Source organism: Sminthopsis crassicaudata, chromosome 1 (genome assembly GCF_048593235.1).
Source record: "Sminthopsis crassicaudata isolate SCR6 chromosome 1, ASM4859323v1, whole genome shotgun sequence".
Classification (NCBI taxonomy): domain Eukaryota; kingdom Metazoa; phylum Chordata; class Mammalia; order Dasyuromorphia; family Dasyuridae; genus Sminthopsis; species Sminthopsis crassicaudata.
The window spans coordinates 447,598,030-447,624,513 of NC_133617.1; the positions used below are offsets into that span (position 1 = coordinate 447,598,030).

The window sequence follows — 26,484 nt, forward strand, 5'->3', positions numbered from 1 at the left end:
CTGTAGAAATCTATAATCTATAAGGATTCAGTGTAATAGCATATGCAATGAAAATGCTATATTCTGTTACAATGCCTTCTTTATGTAATGATAACAATGCTAGAAATTTTGACAGACACCATTCAGATCTTATATCGAAAAACATTGTCTTCCCTCTGCAACCTTCTCAACTACTTTGGACTCACCCTAGCCCATGTGCCCTGGGGTCCCACAAGTGTCTTGATAATTTCCTATACCCTAACACTATTTAGGAAAGCTAAAGCCATGCTTCACTTCATACTCATCTCAGGCCAAGTCCTTCACAACCTGGACAACCCCCCAGTCTGTCCTCTAATTCAGGAACCACAAATATGAGCATATCAAATCTGCCACTGTTTTTTTTTTTTTAAGATTGCATATATCCACTAAGGCCCCACTTACTATTCCTGTACCCTTCCCCTTCTTGGCTATCACTTCTCAATGTGTGCTTTGTTTTTGTTTTTATAACTCTAGAGCTTAACCCTACAATACAGCACAATAATTGTTTATTTAAATGATAAATTTCTAAGCTGCTTGTAGAAGAGATTGTACTGCCATGGGAGCAGAATTAGGGGCTAAACAAGACAACTTTCAGCATGTATTCATGCTATCAAACACACATACACAGATACAAAGGCACGTGAGCGCGCGCGCATGCGCGCGCGCACACACACACACACACACACACACACACGAGACAATGCTTTTAAACTTTCTTTTTGCCAGATGCTATAAACCTTAGCATTGAAACCTCAGCTTTGAAAATGTTGCTGTTATAATTTTAGAAGTTTCAGTCTCTTATAATTACAAGTAAACCATCATTCAGAATTTCAATCCACTTTAAGAGCTGATGATCATTTTATAAGCACAGCTTCAAAGTTTTTCCTAAATCATCTAGTCTGGAAAAATAAAATATGATGACTAAAAAGTTTTTAAATTAAATCCACCAAAAAACAATGGGAAGATCTGACTTTCTTTTAAAAAATATAAGCAAAACATTTTACCTCATATTCCCCTTCCCTCAACTTCTTTTCTTATTTGACCACTACTCAAATAAAATGGGTTTATGGAATCAAGGAATTCAGATATAGCATCAAACAACTCAGAATTTGTTAAGCACTAAACAAATGCTTGATAATAAATAAGGAATGCTACTTACCTTATCTACTCGGCCTATAAAAGATGGTTTACCTGCCAATCCAAGACAAATGGCACAAACTATGCTAGATTTCCCTGTTCCATTAGCTCCAACTATCATATTCAAGTTGGGTCCAGGGATTACTTCACAGGTATCATAGGTTCTGAAAGAAAATGCAGGTAAAATTACCAAAGAGATAAAGCTGGGGATAATGACCTAACATGCATTAAACCAAGCCACAACTGTTTTTTCCCTAGCCCATTCCTCTCACTCAAGGAGTTAAATAAAGGAAATCATTTCCATTGATATCTTAATCCATTGTAAATAGAGAAAGTACCAATATTAATCCCAATACTAATAATTCTGGTAATGAGGAAGGCAAAGATATAACCTTATGATAAGTTACTATTTATCACCTTTATCCATTTCCCTAAGAAAGTGTCCTCTATCTATCTCCCAAATTTCTAAGGGGATTTTCCAAGGATTTTGGAAAGAGTTTCAGAGAACTATTTCTTAATATTGTTAGAAAAACTAAAAGTTTTAAGAATTTTTTGAGGTCAGCTAGGTGGCGCAGTGGATAGAGCCCCAGTCCTGAAGTCAGGAGGACCTGAGTTCAAATCTAGCTGTGTGACCCTGGGCAAGTCATTTAATCCTAACTGCCTCAGCAAAAAACAAAACAAAACAAAAAACCAGAAAAACTAAAAGTTTTTAATAAGCTTTCACACTAATGACTTCTATCCATCACTGATGATCTAAAAAGACACAAATGATACTGTCAGAAGGAACCTATAAATCATTACAAAGAGTCTTAATCAATAATTAGAGATCTTAGGAATACCAGAAGCATTCTCACCCACTAGTAGTAGTAATTTATATCCACTAAACTAGAAAATACAAGGGGAAGCTAATTTAAATGCATAGTTCTCAATAAGATTTGGTGGGGAATGAGCCCCATGACCAGAATAAATCAATTAACCACTAAGTATTTATCAAGTGACTATATGCCAGGTACTATGCTGGTCAACGGGAATAGAAAGATGAAAATGATAGTCTTTGACTTCAAGGAGTTTATATTCTATTGCAAGGGGAGGAGGGAGAGAGAGAGAGAGAGACAATAAATGCATACCTAAGCATAAAAAAGCAATGGGGATGGAAGGTGAAATGGGACGTGCTGGTAGCTAAAGGGATCAGCAAAAGCTTTAAATGGGAGGTGGTTTTAAGCTAAACTTTTAAGTAAACTAGCAAATGCAGAATCCAGAAGGCTCTGATTAGAGGAAAGAGTTGAAGGAGGATATTCCAGGCATAGGAGATAACCTGCACCAGGTACAAAGATAGGGAAGCTTAACAGTTCTTTAATTTAGAAGGGTATGCTTTATTCAAAAGAAAATAGCTAAGAGACTAGGGCGTGGGACAGTATTAATGAGACATGCTTATGTGACCCAGATACCAGAGTAAAGAAACATAGTAAGTAGGAAGCTGCTTTGTTTTGTACTCTTGAGATTTCCTAGCCACCCATCAGTATAATGTCTAGAGCCTTAACCCCACAAAGACATAATTTTACTAGCAAGCAAGTGGGTAGAACTAGGAGTAATGTGTGGAAGTTGCAAAAAGAAGCTTGATGTAAGGAAAACTTACTAACAATGAGAACTATCCAAAAGCGAAATGGACTGCTCTGGGAGGTTGTTGGTCTCTCCCTCACTGGAAGTCTTCAAGCAAATACTGGCTGATCACTTGTTGGGTATGTTGTAGTAGATATTCTTTTTCAAGTATGGATTGCATTAGTTGAATGCTAAGGTGAAATTCTATGATAAAGAAATATTTAATGTGAACTATCAAGCACATGGATTATAAGGGAAAATCTTAGAGCAATAAGTAACATGTAAATGCAGTATAATTTGATTCTATCAAGTAGGGAAATTACTAGAGGAAATTCCTAGCTCAATATAAAGAACAAAATCTACTAAAACCATTCCTTAATGTAATTTTTTTCCCCCTGAGGCAACTGGGATTAAGTGATTTACACACAGGTCACACAGCTAGAAAGTGTTAAGTATCTGAAGGCAGATTTTGAACTAGGATCCTCCAGACTTCAGGGCTACCGATTTATCCACTGGGCAACCTAGCTCCTCTTCCTTAATGTAATTCTTAACAATAATCCTAAAAATATGACACACTAATTTCAGAAGGGTGGAGTGGAGGAGGATCCATAGATCATCTCTTTGGGTTTAGTTGAACCTTACTTTAACACTGACTAGGCCATACTAACTTCTCAACTCCTGGTGGAGAGAATGAGCAAGACAGAAAAAAGAAAGAAAAAGATTATCCCTGTCTATCAGAAGACTAGCCAACCTCTATATACATCTTACAGTAGGTTGCTAGGGAGCCTTCCATACTTTCTAAAGTAAGTAAAAAGTATTTCTAGTTACTCAAGCATTTATTTTTAAGGCACTTACTAAGCTTTAAGCTACAGGAAATACACACACAAATAGACAGTCTTTGCCCTCAAGGAATGTATTTTAAATGAAGGATTACAACAGATAAAATGGAACCTGAAATAAGAGTAGAGAGAGAGAGCGCCAAAGGCATGTTCATTTAGAGTAAATGGTATAAAAACTGACTTAAATGGAGGCTCTAACAGGAGTCTAGTAAAAGGAAGGTTGTAGGGGTGAAAGGTACTTTCTATGTGTGGATTTTAGGACTAAGGCATGGTAAAACAGCTCTTTTCCTTCAGAAAAAGAGCCAGTCCCTATTACATGCCAGCCATGTGCTAAGCAGTTTGCAAATGTTATCTGATTTGATTCTCACAATAACCCTTATTATTCCCATTTTATAGGTGAGGAAACTGAGGCAGGCAAAGATGAAGTGCGTTACCTAAGGTCACAGAGCTAATGTCTGAGGCCATACTTGAACTCAGACCTGGTACTCTATCCATGAAGCTGATATGAACTTTAAACCAGATGATTCTGTAAATGCCAAAAGGAGCCCATACTATTCCTATTATTAATCTTTTCTTTCTTTCTCTCTTTCTTTTTTTTTTGGCTGAGGCAATTGAGGTTAAGTGACTTGCCCGGGGTCACACCACTAGGAAGTGTTAAGTACCTATTATCAATCTTAAACGAATATAAAAGGTTAATTTTCCCAAACTGTCTTGTTAGCCTATTTAAGAAAGTCATGCTATGAACTCTACCAACCATAACCACACACAAAAAGAAGTCAATTTTCCCAAACTGCCTTCTAACTTATCACACAATGTGGTCACTCACACACTCCTCTCCTTATTCCCAGACCCAATCTTTGTTCCTTCTCACCCAAGACTTTTAAAGGTTCCTGAACCTCAAAGAAAGTTGATATTTCACATAATGAATGGTAAATCTCTGGTCCTGTGATAAATGCCTGTGTCATGATTGTTTCATGTCCCAAATCGAACCATTACACTCTCCCAAATCTACTTCATATAACTCTTATCAGTGTCGCCTCTACTTCCCTACTTAAATCAAGCTTATGAGAAATGGATGGGATTTTGTGTTCAAACTTATGAATTGGAAAAATGAAACTTAAATTAAAAAATTGAAATCCACAAGGACATCAAATAATTATCAGAGGTGGAGATTTTAGATGTGAACAGGAGATCTCTAGAACTTTGCCTCCTCAGGTTATTTTTCCCTATAAGAATGTAAGTTCCTAATTTTTTTTAAAGTCATATAGAAAAAAAAAAAGTTAACTGTAGTTAGTACCCACCTAACAGAGTAGTGGTGAGAATCACATGATTGTAAAGAAAACACTATGCAATTCTAAATTGCTCTTGAATACAATAAATTTAAAATGTCAAAAGTGATCAAGTAAATGATTTTCTATGTAAGATAATTTGGAAATGTCCTTTACTAAATTGATGATATATTACTGATAAGTGTTGCTTCATGTTTTAAATAAATGATATTGTGTATGTTATTTTTGTTTTTCAAAATTTTTTCTTATGTTGTGAAATTTGGGGAACCATTGTATCAGAAATGCTATTTAAAAACACCTTCCCTTTTCATCTGTGAGAGTTTATTATTCCATTACTCAAAGGAACAATTTCAATGACTCCCTATTGACCCTAGAAGATATAATTATTTTTAAAGTCCTTTATAACCTAGCCCTGGCCTACTTTAGGCTCACTGTGACTACTATGTCCATGGCCCTACTCTTAACAAATACTCCCTCCTCCCTACTGCCTCACTTCAACAAGAGGTACTGAACACCACCTCCTCCAAGATTCAACCAACTACTAGTGAGATCCCCTCTCCTAATTACTTGGCAGTGACTTTATACTTATTGTATATATTCACACACTTATAATTCTCCTCTTTAAAAAAAAAAAAAAAAAAAGCTCCTTGAGATCATGAACTGTTTCATTCTTTGATGCCCAAATAATTACTTTTTATCTCTTGATCAAAGCCCAAGGATTCAAACAATCCATTTAGTAAAAATATACTCAAATTACCTTTGATCTAGTAAAAGAAGTGGGTTAAAAAGTTCAGGAAAAGGAAAAAAAAACAAACAAATAAACCAAAAACCCAACAAAAAATAGAAAGGTCTCTCAAAATAAAGGTTGGGTAGGGGGATCAGAATTTTGAATTAAGGAAATCCTAAACCAAAAACTAATGCCTTAATCTGGGACTCCTGAGACCAATCTTGCCTGATTTTTATTGTCTCAGCTTAAGCAAGAAGAGACAGGACATGCAATGTCCCTTCCCTAATTCCAAATAGTTAGCAACTAACTTGCTATCAGATGAACTGAAGTAAATGTAAAGAAGCTCACCAACCAAGGCAGACTTTAAAAAAAAAAAAAAAAAAAAAAAGTTATTATAAAGAAGACAATAAAAAAGTATTGGCGGCTAAACAAAAAAAGCATCTCAATTCTTATTGTTCTGTTTGTTTTCTCTCCCCAAAAGATTCATCCTTGGTTTGGAAAGGATAGAAGAAAAAAGACTAATGGGGAGCTGATAATAAACATAAAGCTGCTCTTGGGTTCAATCATCAAGTTCAGATGAATTACATCCTAAAAGGTCATATAGTAAAAGTACTGAAAAAGCTGACAGATATATATGTCTGCCAGTCACTGAAAGGTATATAACTGCAGAAGAGCAGTCCTAATTTTCAAAATATACTCTGCAAATAAAGGCAGAAAATTTAACTTCAATTCCTAGAAAAATTCCAGAGTAGATCATTCAAGAGATAATCAATGACAAGGAAGTGATGAGATTATTAGGGTTGCAAAATGAGATATATTTTGGGGGGGGGGCATAGCTAAGTGCCTCCCCCTTTTTTTGGCTTGATTAGGTATATTTATTACAAGGGTTTTGTTTTTCTTTCCTTTCCAAATGGAGAGAGAATGGGATGAAAAGCAGAGTGTTTTAATTGGAAAAAAAATTAAAATAAAATAGAAAGATAGTTTATTGCTTGTCTTTTCAATGGGTAAAGATGGCTGAAGGGAAGAAGAGAATCTGGAGATCAAAATTTTAAAAAATCACATGTTTAGAAGAGATGGTTAGTGAACATTTATTTAAGAAAGCAATGGTTACAAAAAGTCATCATAGCCTCTTCATGTCAAATTAGCCTCATTTTTTTTTTTTTTTTTTTTGACAGAAGACTGCTAGATGAGTGGAATGCTGTATATATGGGCAGAAATTTAATGATAAGATTTAAACAAAACAATTGACAGTTTTTCATCTCATGTATTGAAGGAATTCTTGATAACATTATTAGTAGGCAATGAGGAGGCTTTCAGTCATTTTCCATGGCATATCACACATCTTTTTCACTCCACAATTGATTGAAAATACTATGTGAAACAGGTGTCAAACTCACTGCTGCAAAATCCCCAGGTGTGACCTGGAATAAGATTAAAATACAATTAAGAAATGTTTACTAAAGTAAATAAAAACCACAAACCAACATGTGAATATGTAGGTTTTCTAAGTTAATGTATAGACAGTTGAGCTCTTTTTCATTTGAATTCAATACCACTGATGTAGAGGATATAATTCCACTTATTTAATTACTTTAAAAAAAAAAAAAAAGTACATATGATTTGATAGAACAAAATACCATCTTAAGGTTCTTCCAACAAGGTAGATGCCAAAATTACAGAAGATTCCTAAAATGACATAACATCAGAGATAATATAATTTGAGGATCATAAATGTCAGAAAAGTAGTAGAGGAGAGAATGACTGCACGCCAAAGATGTCTGTCAATATGATGGAAACCTAGCACAAAGGTTTAAGGTGAAGATGGAATGGTATTGAAGATGCTCATGTTTGCAGGTGAAAGATAGTACAAGGGATCTTAGGATTCATCCATTTAACTAGTTCATTATCCATCTAGTTCAAATGCTTCTCCCACTTTCCATTCAGTAGGTGACAGGTAATCATACTTGGATTGCATTATATAGGTTCCTGGAAGAGATTCATTAGCACTCAAATGTTTTCCCTTCATCTCCCATCTTCATGTTATTACAATGCCTATTCCCTATAACTGGAATGTTTTTCTTATCTCCACCTCTTTCAATATTTGGTTCCTTCAAGACTGGGTTCAAGTGGCACCATCTGCAGGAGATCTTTCTTGGTCCTATCACCACTCCCCAATATACTGTTCTCCCAAATAGTTAACACAACTGTCAAGTCCTACTGTTTTGACTTCAATGTCTTAATACATCTCTTCTTTTTCACTCCCACAAGCACCACTTTCAAATGAAGTTCAAAACCTCATTCTCTTTCATATAGACTTCTACTAAAAAAGCTTTCATCTCTACTTTCTCTTTCAGCACTTTCTATCTAATCCAGTGACACCTGTCCTCTTGCTGTTGTAAACCTATAGACTCCATTTCCCAATTCAGTGCCTTTCAATGGTTTATTCCTGACTGTCTTTAAAACTCAGCTATCTCAGTGCTACTACTGGGCTTATATCTCAAGGAAATACTAAAGAAGGGAAAGGGACCTGTATGTGCAAAAATGTTTGTGGCAGCCCTTTTTGTAGTGGCTAGAAACTGGAAAATGAATGGATGCCCATCAATTGGAGAATGGTTGGGTAAATTATGGTATATGAATATTATAGAATATTATTGTTCTGTAAGAAATGACCAGCAGGATGAATACAGACCAGCTTGGAGAGACATCAACTGATGCTGAGTGAAATGAGCAGAACTAGGAGATCATTATACACTTCAACAACAATACTGTATGAGGATGTATTCTTTTTTTTCTACCCCCCTGAGGCTGGAGTTAAGTGACTTGCCCAGGGTCAAAACAGCTAGGAAGTGTTTAGTGTCTGAGACCACATTTGAACTTGGGTCCTCCTGAATTCAGGGCTAGTGCTCTATCCACTGCGCCACCTAGCTGCCCCATATGAGGATGCATTCTGATGGAAGTGGATATCTTCAACATAGAGAAATTCGAATTCAGTTCCAGTGATCAATGATGGACAGAATCAGCTACAGCCAGAGGACCACTGGGAAATGAGTGTAAACTGTTTGCATTTTTTGTTTTTCTTCCCAGATTATTTTTACCTTCCGAATCCAATTCAACCTTTGCAGCAACAACAACAACAATGACAACAACAACAAAATTCGGTTCTGCACACATATATTGTATCTAGGATATACTATAACATATTTAATATGTATGGGAATGCCTGCCATCTAGGGGAGGGGATGGAGGGAAGGAGGGGAAAATTCAGAACAGAAGGGAGTACAAGGGATAATGTTGTAAAAAATTACCTATGCATATGTACTGTCAAAAAATGTTATTATTATAAAATTAATACAAAAAAACATAAAAAAAACCACTCAGTTATCCTATCTCAGCTAGTCTATCTTCTACAAAATGCCACCCTTGTTATTCCTCTTTTACTAATGTTTTCTTTCTGAGATTATCTTCCATTTATATTGTATAGATCTTATATGTACTTAGGTGGATGCATGTCAAAACAGTTAATGTGAAAAAATGGCAGTAGGGAAAATAATCCTTTAGTGGACTACAAGGTTAATAATATGATTAATGCTAACTAGGTTTTTTAAAGAAAAGCAGAGTCCACACTGTATCTAGTTTGCTCCAGACCAAATATTCAGCTTCATATCCCTTCCATCCATTTACTCAAATCATCTTGTCATTTGTCTACCTTCCCTGCCCTATTTCTCTCTGTACCAGACCTTCAAATATATGTCCTCAGTCTCTGGGACCCTTGCTGTTCAGTCATGTCTGAATGACTTTTGGTTCTTCTATACTCTACTATTTCCAGAAGTCTGTCTAAACTCATGTTTGTTGTTCCTTGACACTATCTATCCAACTCATCTTCTATATCCCCTTTTGCTTTCAATCTTTCCCAACATCATAGTTTTTTCCAATGAGTCTTATCTTCTCATTATATGATCAAAGTACTTATACTTTAGCTTCAGTAGTTATCTTTCCAAGGAATAGCTTGAATTTCATCAAGTATTGACTGATTTGATTTCCTTATTATTCAAGGGATTCTTAAGAGTCTTCTGCACCACAATTCAAAAACAATTTTTATGAGGTTTAGACATACATTATTATTAGAAAAGCATAGCTCTGACTATATGAATCTTTGTTGGCAAAATGTCTCTTACTTTTTAGTAGCCATGTCTTCTGTCCAAAAGGTAAGTCTTAATTTCAAGGCTTGCATCTATAGTGATCTTTGAACACTCATTTTAAATGGTGACTGAGAGTTCAAATTTACTTAATTTATTCAACTTTACTTATCAATTTACTTTATATTTAGCTAGCTCCAGATCCCCCCCGGATGTCCACCTATGCCATCTTGAAAGTAAGTGAACACATTACACCCACCCTCTACTCTTCCCCAAATCTTTCATCCAATCCTGTTTTCTACCTCTTGCTCTAGAACAGGGGTTCTTTTAACCCTTTTTGGGTCTTTTTGACAATTTGATGAAGCCTATGGACCTTTTTTCAGAATAACATTTTTAATGCCCTAAATAAGAGATAAACAACTACAGAGGAAACCATTATTTTGAAATATGACTATAAAATTTTTCTTTGAAGTTCACAGGCCCCAATCTCTTGGAAATGACAACAGTTGAATTCTATGGAACAACTCACCATCCCTTTATAGACCAAAACTGTCTTGGAAAATGGTCTTCTATCCTTCTGTCTCCACATTGTCCCTTTTTCTCTCTCTTATTCTCTAACACAACCCCACACACTATCTTCTTTAAGAATTCAAGCTCCCCAAATGTAGGGACTTTGTAATGGAAGCACTTAGCACAGTGCTTGGCACAAAATAAGTGCTTAATAAATTTATTCATTCACAATCCTGTTCCACCTTATTGTGATTACACTATGTCTAGAGTACTGTGTTTAGTTCAGAAAGGATAACCTTGGACACAACTAAAGAAGTGAATACAATAGTTATGGAACTTAAGGCCATATAAGGATCATCTGAAAGAAATGCAGCAAACTTAAGGATTATGACAGATGTCTTTAAAAATTTGAAAAAACCCACATAGAATAAAAATTAACTCTTTAAAAGGCAGAACTAAAAGCAGTGTTTAACAGGTTAAATAGCACATAGATTTTGGGTTGAGATAAGGAAAAACTTTGTGAAAACTTCTTATTCATATCCTTTGCCTAGCTATCAACTAGGAATGGCTCTTTTGAGAAATGAGACCTTTCTCACAGAAACTTGCTGTAACCTTCCTTCCCATCCCCATTTCCTGCTTCTTTTTTTCTTTTGATTTTGAGTGTAATGCACCTGTCAGATTGGCTAAGATGACAGGAACAAATAATGATGAATGTTGGAGGGGATGTGGGAAAACTGGGACACTAATACATTGTTGGTGGAGTTGTGAAAGAATCCGGCCCATCTGGCGAGCAATTTGGAACTATGCTCAAAAAGTTATCAAACTGTGCATACCCTTTGATCCAGCATTGCTGCTATTGGGCTTATATCCCAAAGAAATACTAAAGAGCGGAAAGGGACCTGTATGTGCCAAAATGTTTGTGGCAGCTCTTTTTGTAGTGGCTAGAAACTGGAAGATGAATGGATGTCCATCAATTGGAGAATGGTTGGGTAAATTATGTTATATGAATGTTATGGAATATTATTGCTCTGTAAGAAATGACCAGCAGGAGGAATACAGAGAGCCTTGGAGAGACTTACATCAACTGATGCTGAGTGAAATGAATAGAACCAGAAGATCGCTGTACACTTCAACAACAATACTGTATGAAGATGTATTCTGATGGAAGTGGATATCTTCAACATAAAGAAGATCCAACTCACTTCCAGTTGATCAATGATGGACAGAAATAACTACACCCAGAGAAGGAACACTGGGAAGTGAATGTATATTGTTAGCACTACTGTCTATCTACCCAGGTTACTTATACCTCCGGAATCTAATACTTAATGTGCAACAAGAAAATGGTATTTACACACATATATTTTATCTAGGTTATATTGTAACATATGTAAAATGTATGGGATTGCCTGTCATCAAGGGGAGAGAGTAGAGGGAGGGAGTGGATAATTTGGAAAAATGAATACAAGGGATAATATTATATAAAAAAAAATTACTCATGCATATATACTGTGAAAAAAAATTATAAATAAAAAAATAAATTTAAAAAATTTGAGAGTGTAATGGTTTTGTTTGTTCAAAACCTTTTTAATTTATATAAGTAAAATTATCCATTTTATCTTCCATGAAATCTCTATCTCTTTTTTGGTCATGAACTCTTTCTCCAGCTATAGACCTGACAAGTAATTCCCGCCCCCCCCCTTATGATTTGGGTCTATTTGTGGTCTATGCTTAGTTTCTGCCAGATGACTTTCCTGTTTTCCTAGCAGTTGTCAAATAGTGAGTTCTTATCCTGATAAATGAGATTCAAACACTAGATTACTATGCTCATTTGCTTCTATCTATTGCATATTGATCAACTACTCTATTTTTTTTATCCAATCCCAAACTGTTTTGATGAGTACTTTATATTTTGAGACCTGGTATTGATAGATGTCTTTCCTTCACATTTTCTCCATTGATTGCCTTGATATTCTTGACATTTTGTTCTTCCACAAGAATTTTGTTATTTTTTTTCCCTAGCTCTTCAAAGTAATTCTTTGGTAGTTTGAATGAAATGGCACTGAATATGTCAATTTAGGTAGTACTGTCATTTTTATATTATTGTCTCAATCTACTCATGAGCAGTTAACATTTCTCCAATTATTTAGATCTGTATTTGGGTGAACTTTGTTTTGTGTATTAAATACCAGACATTGAGATCCTTTCTTGAACTAAACTGTCAAACATTCACTCTACTACTGAGAATACTACAACTCTGGTGGGCTGACCAAACTACTGGAATGCCAAAAAGACTTTTATGAAAAACTCACATGGGTCAAGCATTCACAAAATGGTCAGAAAAAGATACACAAGGATAGTGTCAAGAATTTTACAATTGATTGATTGATACAGGAGACACTAGCACTGGACTGCTCAGCATAGGACACCCTCATTAGAGAAGATGTATTCTATGAGCAAAGTAGAATTGAATTAGCTCAACAGAAATGAAAGATGCACAGTTAGACAACCCACCCCAAATGTTCACAGGGATTTATATCTGACCTGTGACAGAGCATTCCAAACTCATATTGTGTGTCTTATCAGCCACGGCTGCATACACCAACTTGATTAACATAGTTAATTAATTAATCAACAAAATTTTGGTCCTCTTCTCAAACATCTGCATTCATTTTAAATAAAATATCTAATTCTTTGTGTTGGATTTTGTTAGTAGTATACAGAAATGTTGATGATTTATAAGGGTTTGTTTTATATTCTGCAATTTTGCTAAAATTTTAATTGTTTTTAATTGATGCTCTAGCTAATTCTAATTCTATGCTAATTCTCCACTTAAAATACACCATAATATAATCTGCAAAGAGTGATAGATTTCTTTACTGATTATTCTTATCTTTTCAATTTCTTTTTCTTGTCACTGCTATAGTACAATAATGAATATGAATGTTGATAATGGACATCATTGCTTTACCTCTAATCTTACTGAAAGACTTCAGTTTTAGATAGCTACTACTTATTATTTAAGAAAACTTCTATTTTTTTTTTCTGGACTTGGTATTGCTTTTAATTGAAATGGATGTTGTATTTTGTTAAAAAAAAAAAAAAAATTCTCCATCTATTGACCTAATAGTGATTTTTTTTGGTTGTTTTTGATACTGATGCTAAATTACACTTATAGATTTCCTAATATTAAACCTCCCCTACATTTTTAGAATAAATTCTGCTTAATCACAGTATATTATCTTTGTGATATATTGCTATAATCTTGCTTTAAAAGGAAATTAGTCTATAACTACTAGGATTGTTTTGTTTCTGTTTTTGCTATACCTGGCTTAGGCAACAAAACAATATTTGTGACAGAAGAGATTTGATAGAACTCTTTTTAAACTTATTTTTTCAAACAGCTGAAGTTTTTCTTAGAGATATCATTTATAGTTTACTAAATTGGTTTTTCTAAGTTAGTGTTATCATAATTTCCCTTATGTTAATGTGGGCAATACTTATTTTTTTTAATTATCATCCACTTTATTAGACTGTTGGTTTTATAGGCAGATAGTTGGGTAATATAGCTTCTAATCATTAAGAGGCTTTCAAGCAAAAGTTGGATGATTCCTTGCCACTGATGTAAAAAAAAAAAAAAAAAAAAAAAAATCCTTCCAAGCAGGACAATCCTAGAATCCAACAAATTAGCTTTCTCTAGCCATGCAACTCTCTTGCTTAAAAAATCTTTTCCCTCCACAAAACACAACTTGAATAAATTTAATTGGTCATTCAAGGACTCAACTTTTCCTCATTTACTTTACACTATACCTTTTTCATGGAACTATGCCCCAATGGCTACCAAACTGTACATCCTTTTGATCTAACAGTATTTCTACTGGGTCTGTATCTAAAAAGGGATCATAAAAAAGGGAAAAAGACCTACATGTGCAAAAATGTTTATAGCAGCTTTTTTTGTAGTGACAAAAAACTAAAAATTGAGTGGATGCCCATCAGGTAGGGAATAGTTGAATAAGTTATGATCTATGAAGTTAATGGAATATTATTGTTCTATAAGAAATGATGAGCAAGCTGATTTCAAAAAAGCTATTAAGAATTACATTAACTGATGTTGACTGAACTGAGAAGAACCAGGAGAACACTGGGCACAGTAATAAGAAGATTATATGATGATCAGCTAATGACAGACTCAAATTTTTCTCAACAATGGGAATTCTAATTAGAGTTGGGATGGAAAAAAATGCCAATCACATCCAGAAAGAGAACTATGGAAATTCAAAGTGGATCAAAACATAATATTTTTGTTTGTTGGGTTTATTTCTTTTTGGTTTTTTTTTTTTTTTTTTTGCACAACATAACAAATATGGAAATGTTTAAAAAGATAGTACATATTTAACCTTTATCAGAGGGGGGGGCAAAGGAGTAAGAGAGAAAAATTTGGAACAAAATGTTTTACAACAAATGAATGTTGAACATGCATCAAATTACCATTTTAGGGAGAAAAATTAGAAACTCAGAATTTTGTAAAAACGAAAGTTGAAAATTGTCTTTACATATAACTGGAAAAATATCAAAGAAACTGGATGTTTCTACTTATTTCACTTTGTATTAATTCATATAAATCTTCCCTGAATTTCCAGTATTTATTGCTCTTCATTGCATTCCATTAAATCATCTAGTTTAGCTTCCTACCTTGAACAAGGTTGTTCAACAATGGTTCAACAAAAACTCTCTACATTGTTACCAATGATTTTTTAACTGGCATGGCCTTTTGCCAATCTTTATCTTTCTTTACTTCTCAACACTATTACCCTCTTTTCTTTGATAAAGGCTCAAATGTTCAAAACTTATCAAGGCTTATCCTAAACTTCTCACTCTCATTTCCCCATATCCAATCTGTTGCCAATGTTTGTTGATTTTACTCCTATATATATACATATTCCCTATTTGCCTCTAACACTGCCTCCACATTGGTGTAGGCCCATCTGAATTGCCAATAGTTTGGGGATTGGTCTTCCTTCCACAAGTCTCTTTCTCTTCCAATCCATCCTCATTTCAGTTGTCAAAGTGATTTTCCATTTCAACCCTTTCTCAGTGAACTCTAGTGGCTCCCTCTCACATCCAAGATCAAATATAAAAACCTCACAGCCCTTTGAAATCTACTCCACTTTCCTCCCCAATCTTCCTTTATACCTTATACTCCTTTTTCACTTCCCACATACTGCTATCCACAGCCTGGGCTCCTTGATATTTGTTCCTAGGAACATAACAGATCATTTCCTGATTCCAGGCATTTTCACTGGCTTTCTACCATGCTACATTTTTTCTTCCTGCCTCCCCTTCAAGTCCCAGTTAAAATTCCATCTTTTATAAGCCTTTACCAATCCCTGTTTAATATTTCCAATTTAGTTTGTTTGTACAGTTATTTCCAGGCTGTCTCCCCCATTAGCTTGTGAGCTTCTTGGAATCGAGTGCTATTTTTTATCTTTCTTTGTATCTTCAGCACTTAGCACAGAACTATTAAATATAGTACTGAATGGCACAGTAATCTAGTAACAAATAGCTTACTGTAAAGATACTGCTTAAAAATATTTAGGTGGCTGAATAAATATTGGACTAGGATAAGAAAATCTGAACTCTTGTCCTGTATGATCCTAGATGTTACCTTTTCTCAATCTATCTTAGTTTTCTCATACATAAAATCAAGTTTCACCTTATAACTCAAATGATCTATGAAATAGAAAAAAATACTCATAATTACAACACAAAACAAACCCAAATGAAAAGGACAGGACCTAAAACAATATGCAAATTTATAAACTACACAAATGTAAATAAACACAGATTTTAAAAAACCCACACACATACATCTAAGGTACTTTTCAAAACTTTTAAGTCTTTTATGTCAGAAGCTAGTACTAATTCTCCCAAATGAAGAAACTTTCTAGACTGGTAAATAGAATTTAGAATTTAACAGAAATATCTAATTGTTTTGTAAAACCAGCAAAGGTTTAATAATCGTGTAAACTGTCTCCTTTTCAAAACTCAATTTCATGTGGAGGTATACGAAAAATAAATTCAGCATGTGTATCTCTGGCCCTCATTACCAGACAAATTCAATCTTACAGGGGAGAGCTACCAATGCTGATTACCAAAGTGGAAGAGGGAAAAAACAAACAAACCTCAACACTCTGCATCACGCTGAAAGTCAAAGTATTAAAATAATTTCCTTTCCCAACTCAAAATAAATGAAGATAATGCAACTCGGCTATTTAGGAATCAGAGAAAGCCCAGAAGCAGCAGTTTAAGGAATGGGATTTTCATCCTGGGAGCTGAAAGGGGAAGTGTATATTCAGAATAGAAAATGAACAGGAAAAGGCACAAATGAAAACAAAACCAAAAAAAATCCCAACCAACTAGATTCAAAACAAAAGACCTGGGATTTAAATATTTGCTCGGCTACTATCGGACTCTTGTATTTTCCTTCCTTGTTTAAAAAACAAAAACAAAAACAAAAAAATTACACTAAATCAAGGGTTCTTTACCTGAGGGAAAAAGGTTATCTATGTAGATATTTCAGTCATTCCGTGAATTAAGGGGAGGGGGGACTCTTAATTTTCATTATATGAAATTTAGCATTTCCCCCAGTTATTTAAAAATATTATTCGGGGATGGGGTCCATCGGCTTCAACAGGATTGTCATAGGGGTTGGGTTTAAGACACAAAAAGGTAACAATTCCTGTCCTCGATAAGCTCTGCGGTCCCTTCCAAGTCTAACAATCTTAAGGTGCTTGCACAAAATAAGCCCTTAGAATGCAATTTTTAATGATCGGCAAGGCTTGGGGGTCAGGATAGGCTGGAGAGAGGGGGGAGGAGATAGTAAGAGGGAATAGATGGGTTGGAAGAAGGGATAAGGCAAAGGATTGGGCACTGGAAGGTGGAGGAAGAAAGAGGGACTAGACTTGGGGGGAGGGGCAGGGACAGCTGGGATTCGCGCAACAGGCCCTAGAGGCGGCCTAAAGATTCCCGCCGCTAGGGTCCAGCCTTAGCGCTCCCACCCCGGCTTTACTCACAGGAAGTTCTCCATGGTGATGCGTACGATGGAGCCCTCTACGAATCCTGACAGCATCGCCCGCGAAGGCGGAGGCAGGAGGCTTCCTTTTTTCCCCCATCTAGTCTCTTCGAGATCCAGAGCCGTCTTCTTAGGGTGACCCACCTCCGAGTCCGCCTTCCTCTTACCAGTAGTCGCCATCGCTGCCGACTCAACTGCCCCGATTTCGGCTTCCACTCTCTCCAGGACGAAAAAGAAAAGAAGGACGGAAAGGAGAAGAAAAGAAAGGAGAAGCCTTTCGATAGCGACTCCCGCGCAGAAAAAGCGCGCGCGGGGGTTCCGGCTCCCGCGTCTGCGCCTGCGCGGCTCCTTGGCCTAGCCTTTTTTCCCTCCGCCTCGGTTCCGCTGGACTGCTGGCCGCGCCTTCCGGAGAAAACTTTCAGTTTCAACGGAAATGGATCCGCTAGTCGCTCTACGTCATACTCAGCAGACGAATAAAGGCGGGCGAGGAAGGAAAGAATCGGGAGAGAAAAGAGAAGAGCTGAAAGGTTGTGGGGAGTAGGGGAGAGGCGGGTTTTAAGACTTCTTCTAATCTCTTTTCTTTTGTGATTGAGTTGGAGCAAAGGGAGAATTGTGGAAAGCGAGGGAGGAGTGGTTCGAGATCAGACTCCTGATTTTAGGAACTAAAGGGATTAGTCAATCTGGGTGTCCCTCATCTCAAGCAATTTGAGTTTCTTCCCATAACTTTCTCTCTAAATGTGCACTGGAGGTCATTCTTTATTGTTGTTGTTGTTATGAAGAGGGCAGCTAGGTGCCACAGTGAATGGAGTGCTGTCATGCTGGGCCTGGAGTACGGAAGACTCGTCATCTTAAATTCAAATCTGTGCTCTGAGAGACTCTTGTTTGTTTCAATTCTTACTCTGAGTTGGAGAAGGAATGACAAACCATTTCTGTCTCCTGGCCAAAAAAATCCAAAAAAAGGTAACTCAGAACAAGCAAGAGGAGAAGGTGATAATGTCGGTTTCAAAATGATCTAGACTTCTCAGACACACCCAGAAATCTCCTTAACTCCCCCGCCCCCCCAACAAAACAAAACAAACACGAAGAAATCCAGCAAAAGGCAAAATGAGCAAGTCAAATACTTAATACATTTTTTAAAAAATTGTTAAAATACCAGATAATAAGGTACTGAAGTAACAGAGATGGAAAAAAGAAAATATAAGATGACAGAAATCAATAGTAAAAAACAAAAATCAGTGACATAGTCTGATACAATGATACAGTAAACAAGATCCACAACAACAGCATATTATTGACTGTGTGAATTCTCTTCCTCTCCAGTCGCAAAACCTCTCAGAACCCCTCTCTCCAATTCCCAGACATGAAAAATTGCTTTCTTCGCTGAGGAGTTACCTACATCACAGAAATCACATCAGTTTAGAAAATCATGTCTCAATTTCTAAAAAAGTCAAAAGCCTCCAGCAAGTTTTTTTTTTTTTTTTTTTTTTTTTTTTTAAATTAAAAGTACTTACATTAGCTTGCAGTCTTGGGTGACTGAAAGGAGCATAGTTCCCTCAATAATAGGAAAGTTTAGACAAGAAGTAGACTTATGTAGAAAAGATAATTAGTTCTGGAAATCCTGAATTTGAAATCCTTACAGGATATCCACTTCAAAATATTTCATAGGCAATTAGTAATGTGGAACTAGAAAACTAGATATATTGACCTGAGAATTAGCTGCATAAAGATAATTTTTAAATAGTATTTTATTTTTCCAAATATTGTAAAGATAGTTTTTAACATTCATCTTTGTAAGACTGTGTTCCAAATTTTTCTTTCTCCCTTATGTCCTTCCTCCCCAAGAAAGCAAGCAATCTTATATAGGTTAAATATGCACAATCCTTTTAAACATATTTCCATATTTGTAATATTATACAAGAAAAATCAGACCAAGAGGGAAAAAATCCATAAGAAAGAAAAATGTTTCTATCCACATTCAGTCTCCATAGTTCTCAATCAGTACAGCTGTCATTTTCCACCCTAAGTTGGCAAAGATGATAATTGAACTCATTAGAGCTGATGAGATACAACAAACTTAAATGTGGAAAGAATAGAGAAGGTCTAGGATAGACCCTTAGGGAAACCAGTGGGACTGACATAGATGAAGGTCAAGCAAAAGACTAAGATGAAATAGTGCTTCTCCATTTTGTCCACAATCTTAAAATTATACATTAAAAAAACCCAAAACTTTGTGTGGATCCTATTTTCTTTCTTTTGGGGGTAAATTATAATTTTTATTTTATTAGTCTTGTGTTTCTGGTATTGTTGAGGCATCAGGTATGTGTCATGGTACAACCTCTGAAAGAATTCAGGCTCAGACAGTCTCCAACCTAAGCAAAGGTATTTTAAAAATATTTGTGTGTGTATATATATATATATATATATATATATATATATATATATATATGAAATGAGATATATGTACTCATAGGCAGGCCATATGTACTCATAGGCAGGCCAAGCTCCTTGAAGAAGTTAGCAGAAGAAGAAGTTAGCAAAGCAAGACAAGGATTTGTATGTAGTAAATGTACACATCACTAGAAATGTAAATTTTGGAGGTTCTGCATAATTGGAATGGAATAGGAGAATGCCAACTATTTAGGAGTAAATCCAGACTAGATAGCTGTAAGTTCTGTGGATGGAGGCAAATGACTAGAAGATGAAGGTTGATCCTTAAAGTTTTGGCAGAACCTTCAGCTGCCCACCTCTCTTACACGACAGATATGAGCAAGACGTGGTGTGTTTCTCATCCCGTAGCAGTAGGTAGTCTGTCCCAACCAACTAGGCAAGCATGAATAGACTTTGAAGAATTAGGAAGTCTACTCAGTAGGTAGGGGTTAATATGAATGAGATTTGACTGGGTTGTGAATCTTGTGACATTCAGAAATTTAGCAAGGAGACAGGTTCTTGGCCTTTGGCCTTCAATGCCAGGATACTGAAGGCAGCTTCTCCATACTTTAGAAAGTCATTTTTAAAATTTTCAGTGTGAGCATTTATATTTCAGAAATCTACAAATGTTACAAATATCATGATTTGTTTTATTGCTTTGTTGATTGTCTTGACTGATAAAGAAATTAATGCATATTAAACTTAAAAATGTATCATGTATACATTTAGAGTGAGTTGGTAAACATCTACTAGTACATTCTTGAATATTCCCCCTAATTTTTTCTTTTTCTTTTTTTTTTTTTCTGGGCTAAATATCTCTAATTCCTTTAATTAGTCCACATACGGCATCCTCTCTTGATTCCTATGCCATTTTAGGCCTCTCCCTAGCTTTTAAAAATATAACATCACTGACTAAACACAATATGCTAGATAGTATGTGACTGTGACAGATAGTAATGGCACTATTTGTGCCCCTAATCCTGAACACTGATTAGTGAAGCTCAAGATACTATTAATATTTTTAGCTATAATGTAATTTTTTTTCTGACTCATACTTAGCTTGTAGTTAATTAAAACTCTTAATCTCTTGGAACAAATCCTCTTCCCGGTCCACTTTCAATCTTTGGGAAATGAATATGAGTAACAAAGGTGCCAGTTGACACCTGTCTCCATTGAGGTGTTTTGGTATAAGTCTCAGGGTACCCTGCATGGGTCTAGGACTTCCTCTTCATGTACTGTACCTTTCTTTAAAAGGCTGGAGAGCTCCTCCTGTGGTACTTTTTCCTGACCAGATCTATTTCCCAGTGTCCACAGACCTCTATCTCTTTTTCCTTATGTCATCCTGGGCTGGAAAAATAACTCACTGTAATTTTGTCTTGGATTTCCCTATCAGGATGCCACTTGATGTGTTTTCTAGTTCTGTTTGTTGGAATTTAGTGAGGGAAGTTTACTGTACTTCTGTTACTCTATGACCTTGGCTCTGCTTTCTCTTTTTTCTCTATCTAGCCTTAGATCATTCTGAGCATTCTGTGCCATTATTGTTACAGTATTCTGTTAGTTTTCTATTCAGCCTCAGTACTTGTCCATGCTTCTGTCTTTTAAAAAATAAATCCATGTTGGTCTGTGTATTCAAATTTGTTTTAACAGAACTTCCTTTTCTTCATCACCAAAATAATTAATTTGTGTTATCAAATTTTATTTCTTAAGAACTTCCCCATCTACAGAATATTCATATATCATTGGTGCACCTGTGAATTGGTTCAGCCATTCTTTTTTTTTCAATTTAATAATATTTTATTTTTTCCAATTATATGTAAAGATAATTTTCAACATTTATTTTAATAAGATTTTTGAGTTACAAAATTTTCTCCCTCTCTTCCTCCTCTATCCTTTCTTTTAAGACAGCAAGCAATCTTAATATAGGTTATATGTGTACAATCATGTTTAAACATATTTCCACATTAGTCATATTGTGAAAGAAGAATCAGAACAAAAGGGAAAAACTACAAAAAAGAAAAGCTAAAAACAACCAAAAAAAGTGAAAATAGTATGTGCTTCAATCTGTTTTCAGATTCTATAGTTTTTTATCTGGATATGGGTAGCATTTTCTATTTTGAGTCTTTTGGAATTGTCTTGGATCATTATGTTGTTAAGAATAGCTAAGTGTATCATTCTTGTCTTCATACTATTTTGCTGTTACTATGTACAATGCTCTCCTGATTCTGTTCACTTCACTCAGTATCAGATCATGTAAGTCTTTCAAGCTTCCATTCATTCATGTACCACAAATTGTTCAAATATTCCCCAATGAATGGACATCCCCTCCAATTTCCAATTCTTTGCTACCACAAAAATAACTGCTATAAATATTTTGTACATGTGAGTCCTTTCCCCTTTTTTATGATCTCTTTGGAATACAGACGTAGTAGTGATATTGCTGGATCAAAGTGTATGTGCAGTTTTATAGCCTTTTGGGCTATTAAACCTAAATTGCTCTCCAAAATTAGTGTTTCTATTTTCCCACATTTCCAACACTTACCATTTTCCTTTTCCGTCATATTAGCCAATTTGATAAATGTGAGGTGATAATCACAGAGTTGTTTCTCTATCAGTAGTGATTTAGAGCATTTATATGTGGATATAGATAGTTTTAATTTCTTTATCTGAAAACTGTCAGTTCATATCCTTTCACCTTTTTTTATCAATTTGAAAATGACTTGAATTCTTATGAATTTGACTTAGTTCTCTATATATTTGAGAAATGAAGTCTTTATTAGAAACATTGGCGGTAAAAATTGTTTTCTAGATTTCTGCTTTTTACTCTTGGTTGATTTGATTATATGTGTGCAAAATCTTTTTTTTTTTTTTTTTTTTTTTTAATATAATCCAAACTATCCATTTCGCAGTTCATAATGTTTGCTGTCTTTTGTTTGATCACAAATTCTTATCTCCATAGACCTGGACAGGTAAACTATCTCTTGCTCTCTTAATTTGCTTATATCTAAGTCATGTACCCATTTTGATCTTATCTTAGTATATGGTGTGACATGTTCTGTAGTTTCTGCCATACTAGTTTCCAGTTTTCTCAGCATATTTTTCAAATAGTGAATTCTTATTCTAGAAACTAGAATTCTTAGATTTGTCAAATAGGTGATTACTATAGTTAGTTACTACTGTATCTTTTGTACCTAACCTATTCTATTGATCCATCACTACTTCAGAGCCAATATTAACTAGTTTTGGTCATTGCTGCTTTATATTATAGTTTTAGATCTGGTATGACCAGGCCACCTTCTTTGAATTTTTTCCACTAATTCCCTTGCTATTTTTAATCTTTTGTTCTTCCAGATAAATTTTATTATTATTTTTTCTAGGTCTCTACATAATTTTTGGTAGTTTGAATGGTATATACTGAGTAAGTAAATTAATTTAAGTTGAATTGTCATTTTTTATTGTATTGGCTTGATCTATACATGTGCAGTTGATATTTTTTCAATTGTTTAAATCTGATTTTATTTGTGTGAAAAGTGTTTTATAACTGTGTTTTTCTAGTTTCTTGGTTTTTCTTAGTAGGTAGAATCTCAAAAATTTTATATTGTCTATAATTATTTTAGAAGGAATTTATCTCACTGCTTTGCTTTATTGGTAATATATAGAAATGCTGATGATTCATGTGGGGGGTTTATCTTAAAATTTTGCTAAAGTTGTTAATTATTTTAAATAGTTTTTAGATTATTTTCTAGGATTCTCAAAATATATTATCATCTTTTGCAAAGAATGTTAGTTTTATTTCTTCATTGCCTATTCTAATTCTTTCAATTTTTTTCTTCTCTCATTGCTAAATTAACATTTCTAATATAACATTGAATAATAGCAGTGATAATGAGTATCCTTATTTCACCCCTCATCTTGTTAGGAAAGCTTCTAACTTATCCACATAATTTATAATGGGTGCTGATGGCTTTAGATAGGTACTACTTATCATTTTAAGGAAACTTCCATTTGTTCCTATTCTCTCTATTGTTTTTAATAGCAATGAATGCTATGTTTTGTCAGAAGCTTTTTCTGCATCTATTGAAATAATTATATGATTTGTTAGTTTTATTATTATGATTAGTTATGCTAATAATTTTCCTAATATTGAGCATTGCTAGTATAAATTTCACTTTGTCCTAGTGTATTATCCTTGTGATAAATTGCTGTAATCTCTTTGTTAATATTTCATTTAAAATTTTTGCATTAATATTCATTAGGGAAATTGGTCTATAATTTTTCTTTTGTTTTGGCTCCTCCTGGTTTAGGTATCAGCACCATAGTTGTATTACAAAAGGTGTTTGCATTGACTCCTTCACCTGTTTTTCCAAATAGTTTATACAGTACTGGAATTAATTGTTCTCTGAATGTTTGGTAGAATTCACTTGTAAATCTACCTGACCTTGGAGATTTTTTCTTAGGGAGTTTATTGCTACTTTGTACAATTTTTTCCCCCTAAAATGGGGTGATTTAAATATTTTATTTCCTTTAGTGTTAACCTAGGTAATTCATATTTTTGTAAATATCTCATTTCCCTTAGATTGAAGACTTATTGGCATATAGTTAGGTAAAATAGCTCCAATTATTGTTTTAATTTCCTCTTCATTAGTGGTAAATTCACCCTTTTAATTTTTGATACTATTAATTTGATTTTCTTTCTTTTTTCAAATCAAATTAAAGGTTTATCTATTTTATTGGTTTTTATTTTTCATAAAACCAACTCCTTGCTTTACTAGTTCAATAGTTTTCTTTAAATTTTATTAAAATCTCCTTTGATTTTCAGAATTTCTAATTTGGTATATAATGGAATTTTTAATTTATTCTTTCTATAGCTTTTTTAGTTGTGTTCCCAATTTATTGATTTGCTCTTTATTTTATTAATTTAAGCAGTTAGAGATAATTTTCCCTTAAGAAATCCTTGTGTTAAAAAGTGGTTTAGCTTAATCCCATAAGTTTTTGGAATGTTGTCACATATTGTGAAGTCTGAGTTATCTCCCTGTTGACCTCAGTATCAGCCAGAGTCAGGAGCAAAAGTCCTTGGTCTTTAGGGTGAGAAGTAAAGGAGATGGACTAAAACTCCAGGAGCTCTCCACAACCTCCTCTCTCCTCCTTGTCCACAGACAAAGTGACCCTGGCTTGTCTTACTCCATCCTCTAATCCCTCCTATAATTATCTATATACTCCAAAAGATCAAGCCAGCACACAATAGTGAGAAGGGCCATTATCCAAATATAGAGTATTGTCCAAATAGTAATTAGCCTTAAGTGCTCGGTTGTCTGATTCCGGTGCACCAACTCAGAGTTTCAGCCCTTTACATCTCCAACTCTCTTTTGTTTTAGAACACAGGTGGTCAGCCATCCCTGACTTCTAAGGGAGGTGAGAACACAAAAAAGGAGGTGATCACACCCCCCCCACCCCCGACTTCTCAGGAAGGGAGGTGAAAGCACTGAAATGGAGATGATCATGCCAAAGGGAAGTGGGGAGTCAAACCAGATGTTGCAAGTGGGTTTCTGGGCTGAAGAATCTTACTAGAAACAGGTATGCAGAAACCCATCAGCATGGGAGGTATTACACAAGCACATAGCAATGATGCACAGGCTATTAGTGATGACTCTCCCCACATCAGGTGCAGGGTCAATGTGATGTAACAAACATGAATTGTACATGCAAGTAGTGCTATAACACAAACAAACAATATAAATCAACATGGTGGTGTAAAAGATTTCAAGAAGTCCTAGAAGGAGGGTATGTAAACAACAGTCACACATGCGCCTTCTTCAGTAGCCAACAGATAGTCCAAAACCAATCTTTTGTCCATTGCTTCATGTGTCAGGGAATCCCATGATCCCCACAAGTTTTTGAAGTCCTGTAACAGTCTTATTATTTCTCAGACAATCCAATGATTCCTGAGGGTTTTCAAATCCTACAACAGTCTTATCATGTCTCAGAGAATCCAATGATTCCTAAGGGTTTTGAAGTCCTACAACAATTTTTTCATGTCTCAGGGATTCCAATGATTCCTGAGAGTTTTGAAGTCCAACAATTTTTGATGTCCATGAGTCAAATGCCATAAATGTCATGCTCTTTTCAGTGGTGGGCACAGTCAGCGATGGAACCACCTGATATTTCTTGGGTCTTCTTCACATCAATGTATGTATGAACACTGTTTTGTAAGTACTCTCAGGAAGTGAAATGGTCAAGCCTACTGTACCTGGAGGCAAGGGATCTATAGGCTGGAGAGGAACAGATTTCACCTCTCCAGGGGGTATATCAGTTGTCCCAGCTGCATACAACTCTGTTCTCCCCAATTGTAATCCCTTTCTCCCATCAGGTTGCTTCCTGGCTGATTGGTCATGTCTGGGTATTGAACTTCTAAAGGCTCTATGGGTGTAGCATTGGCTGCTATCATGCCCCAAGCATTTTTTTGCCTTGGGCCCTGGGACTGAGTCTCTCATCAAGTTTCCCTGAATCAGTCTACATTCTGATGCCCAATGGAAGCCTCTGTTGCATTTTGGACATGGGATATTGGTTCTTGTTCTCCCACCCTGTTTTCTCACTCTGTCTTTATGCCAATATTGAGCTTTCAGATTCCCTACTTTACCACATTGCAAGCATTGACGAGTCTCTCTGGAAGTCCCTTGCCAAAAGGGACCCTTTCTTCCCATGTTCAGATCTTGGAAAGTCTGCATCATAGCCT

General features: G+C 35.2%; 1 protein-coding gene across 1 annotated transcript in view; it reads right to left on the reverse strand.

The window, feature by feature from the left end:
• The window catches only part of SMC5 (structural maintenance of chromosomes 5), a 61,523-nt gene extending 43,796 nt beyond the window's left edge, over positions 1-17,727 (reverse strand). Inside the window, 2 exon segments of the mRNA XM_074280714.1 lie at positions 1,178-1,319; positions 17,329-17,727. Of these exon segments, the coding sequence (XP_074136815.1) occupies positions 1,178-1,319; positions 17,329-17,507 (321 nt within the window). The 5' untranslated portion in view covers positions 17,508-17,727.
• Positions 17,728-26,484: the final 8,757 nt, after the last annotated feature.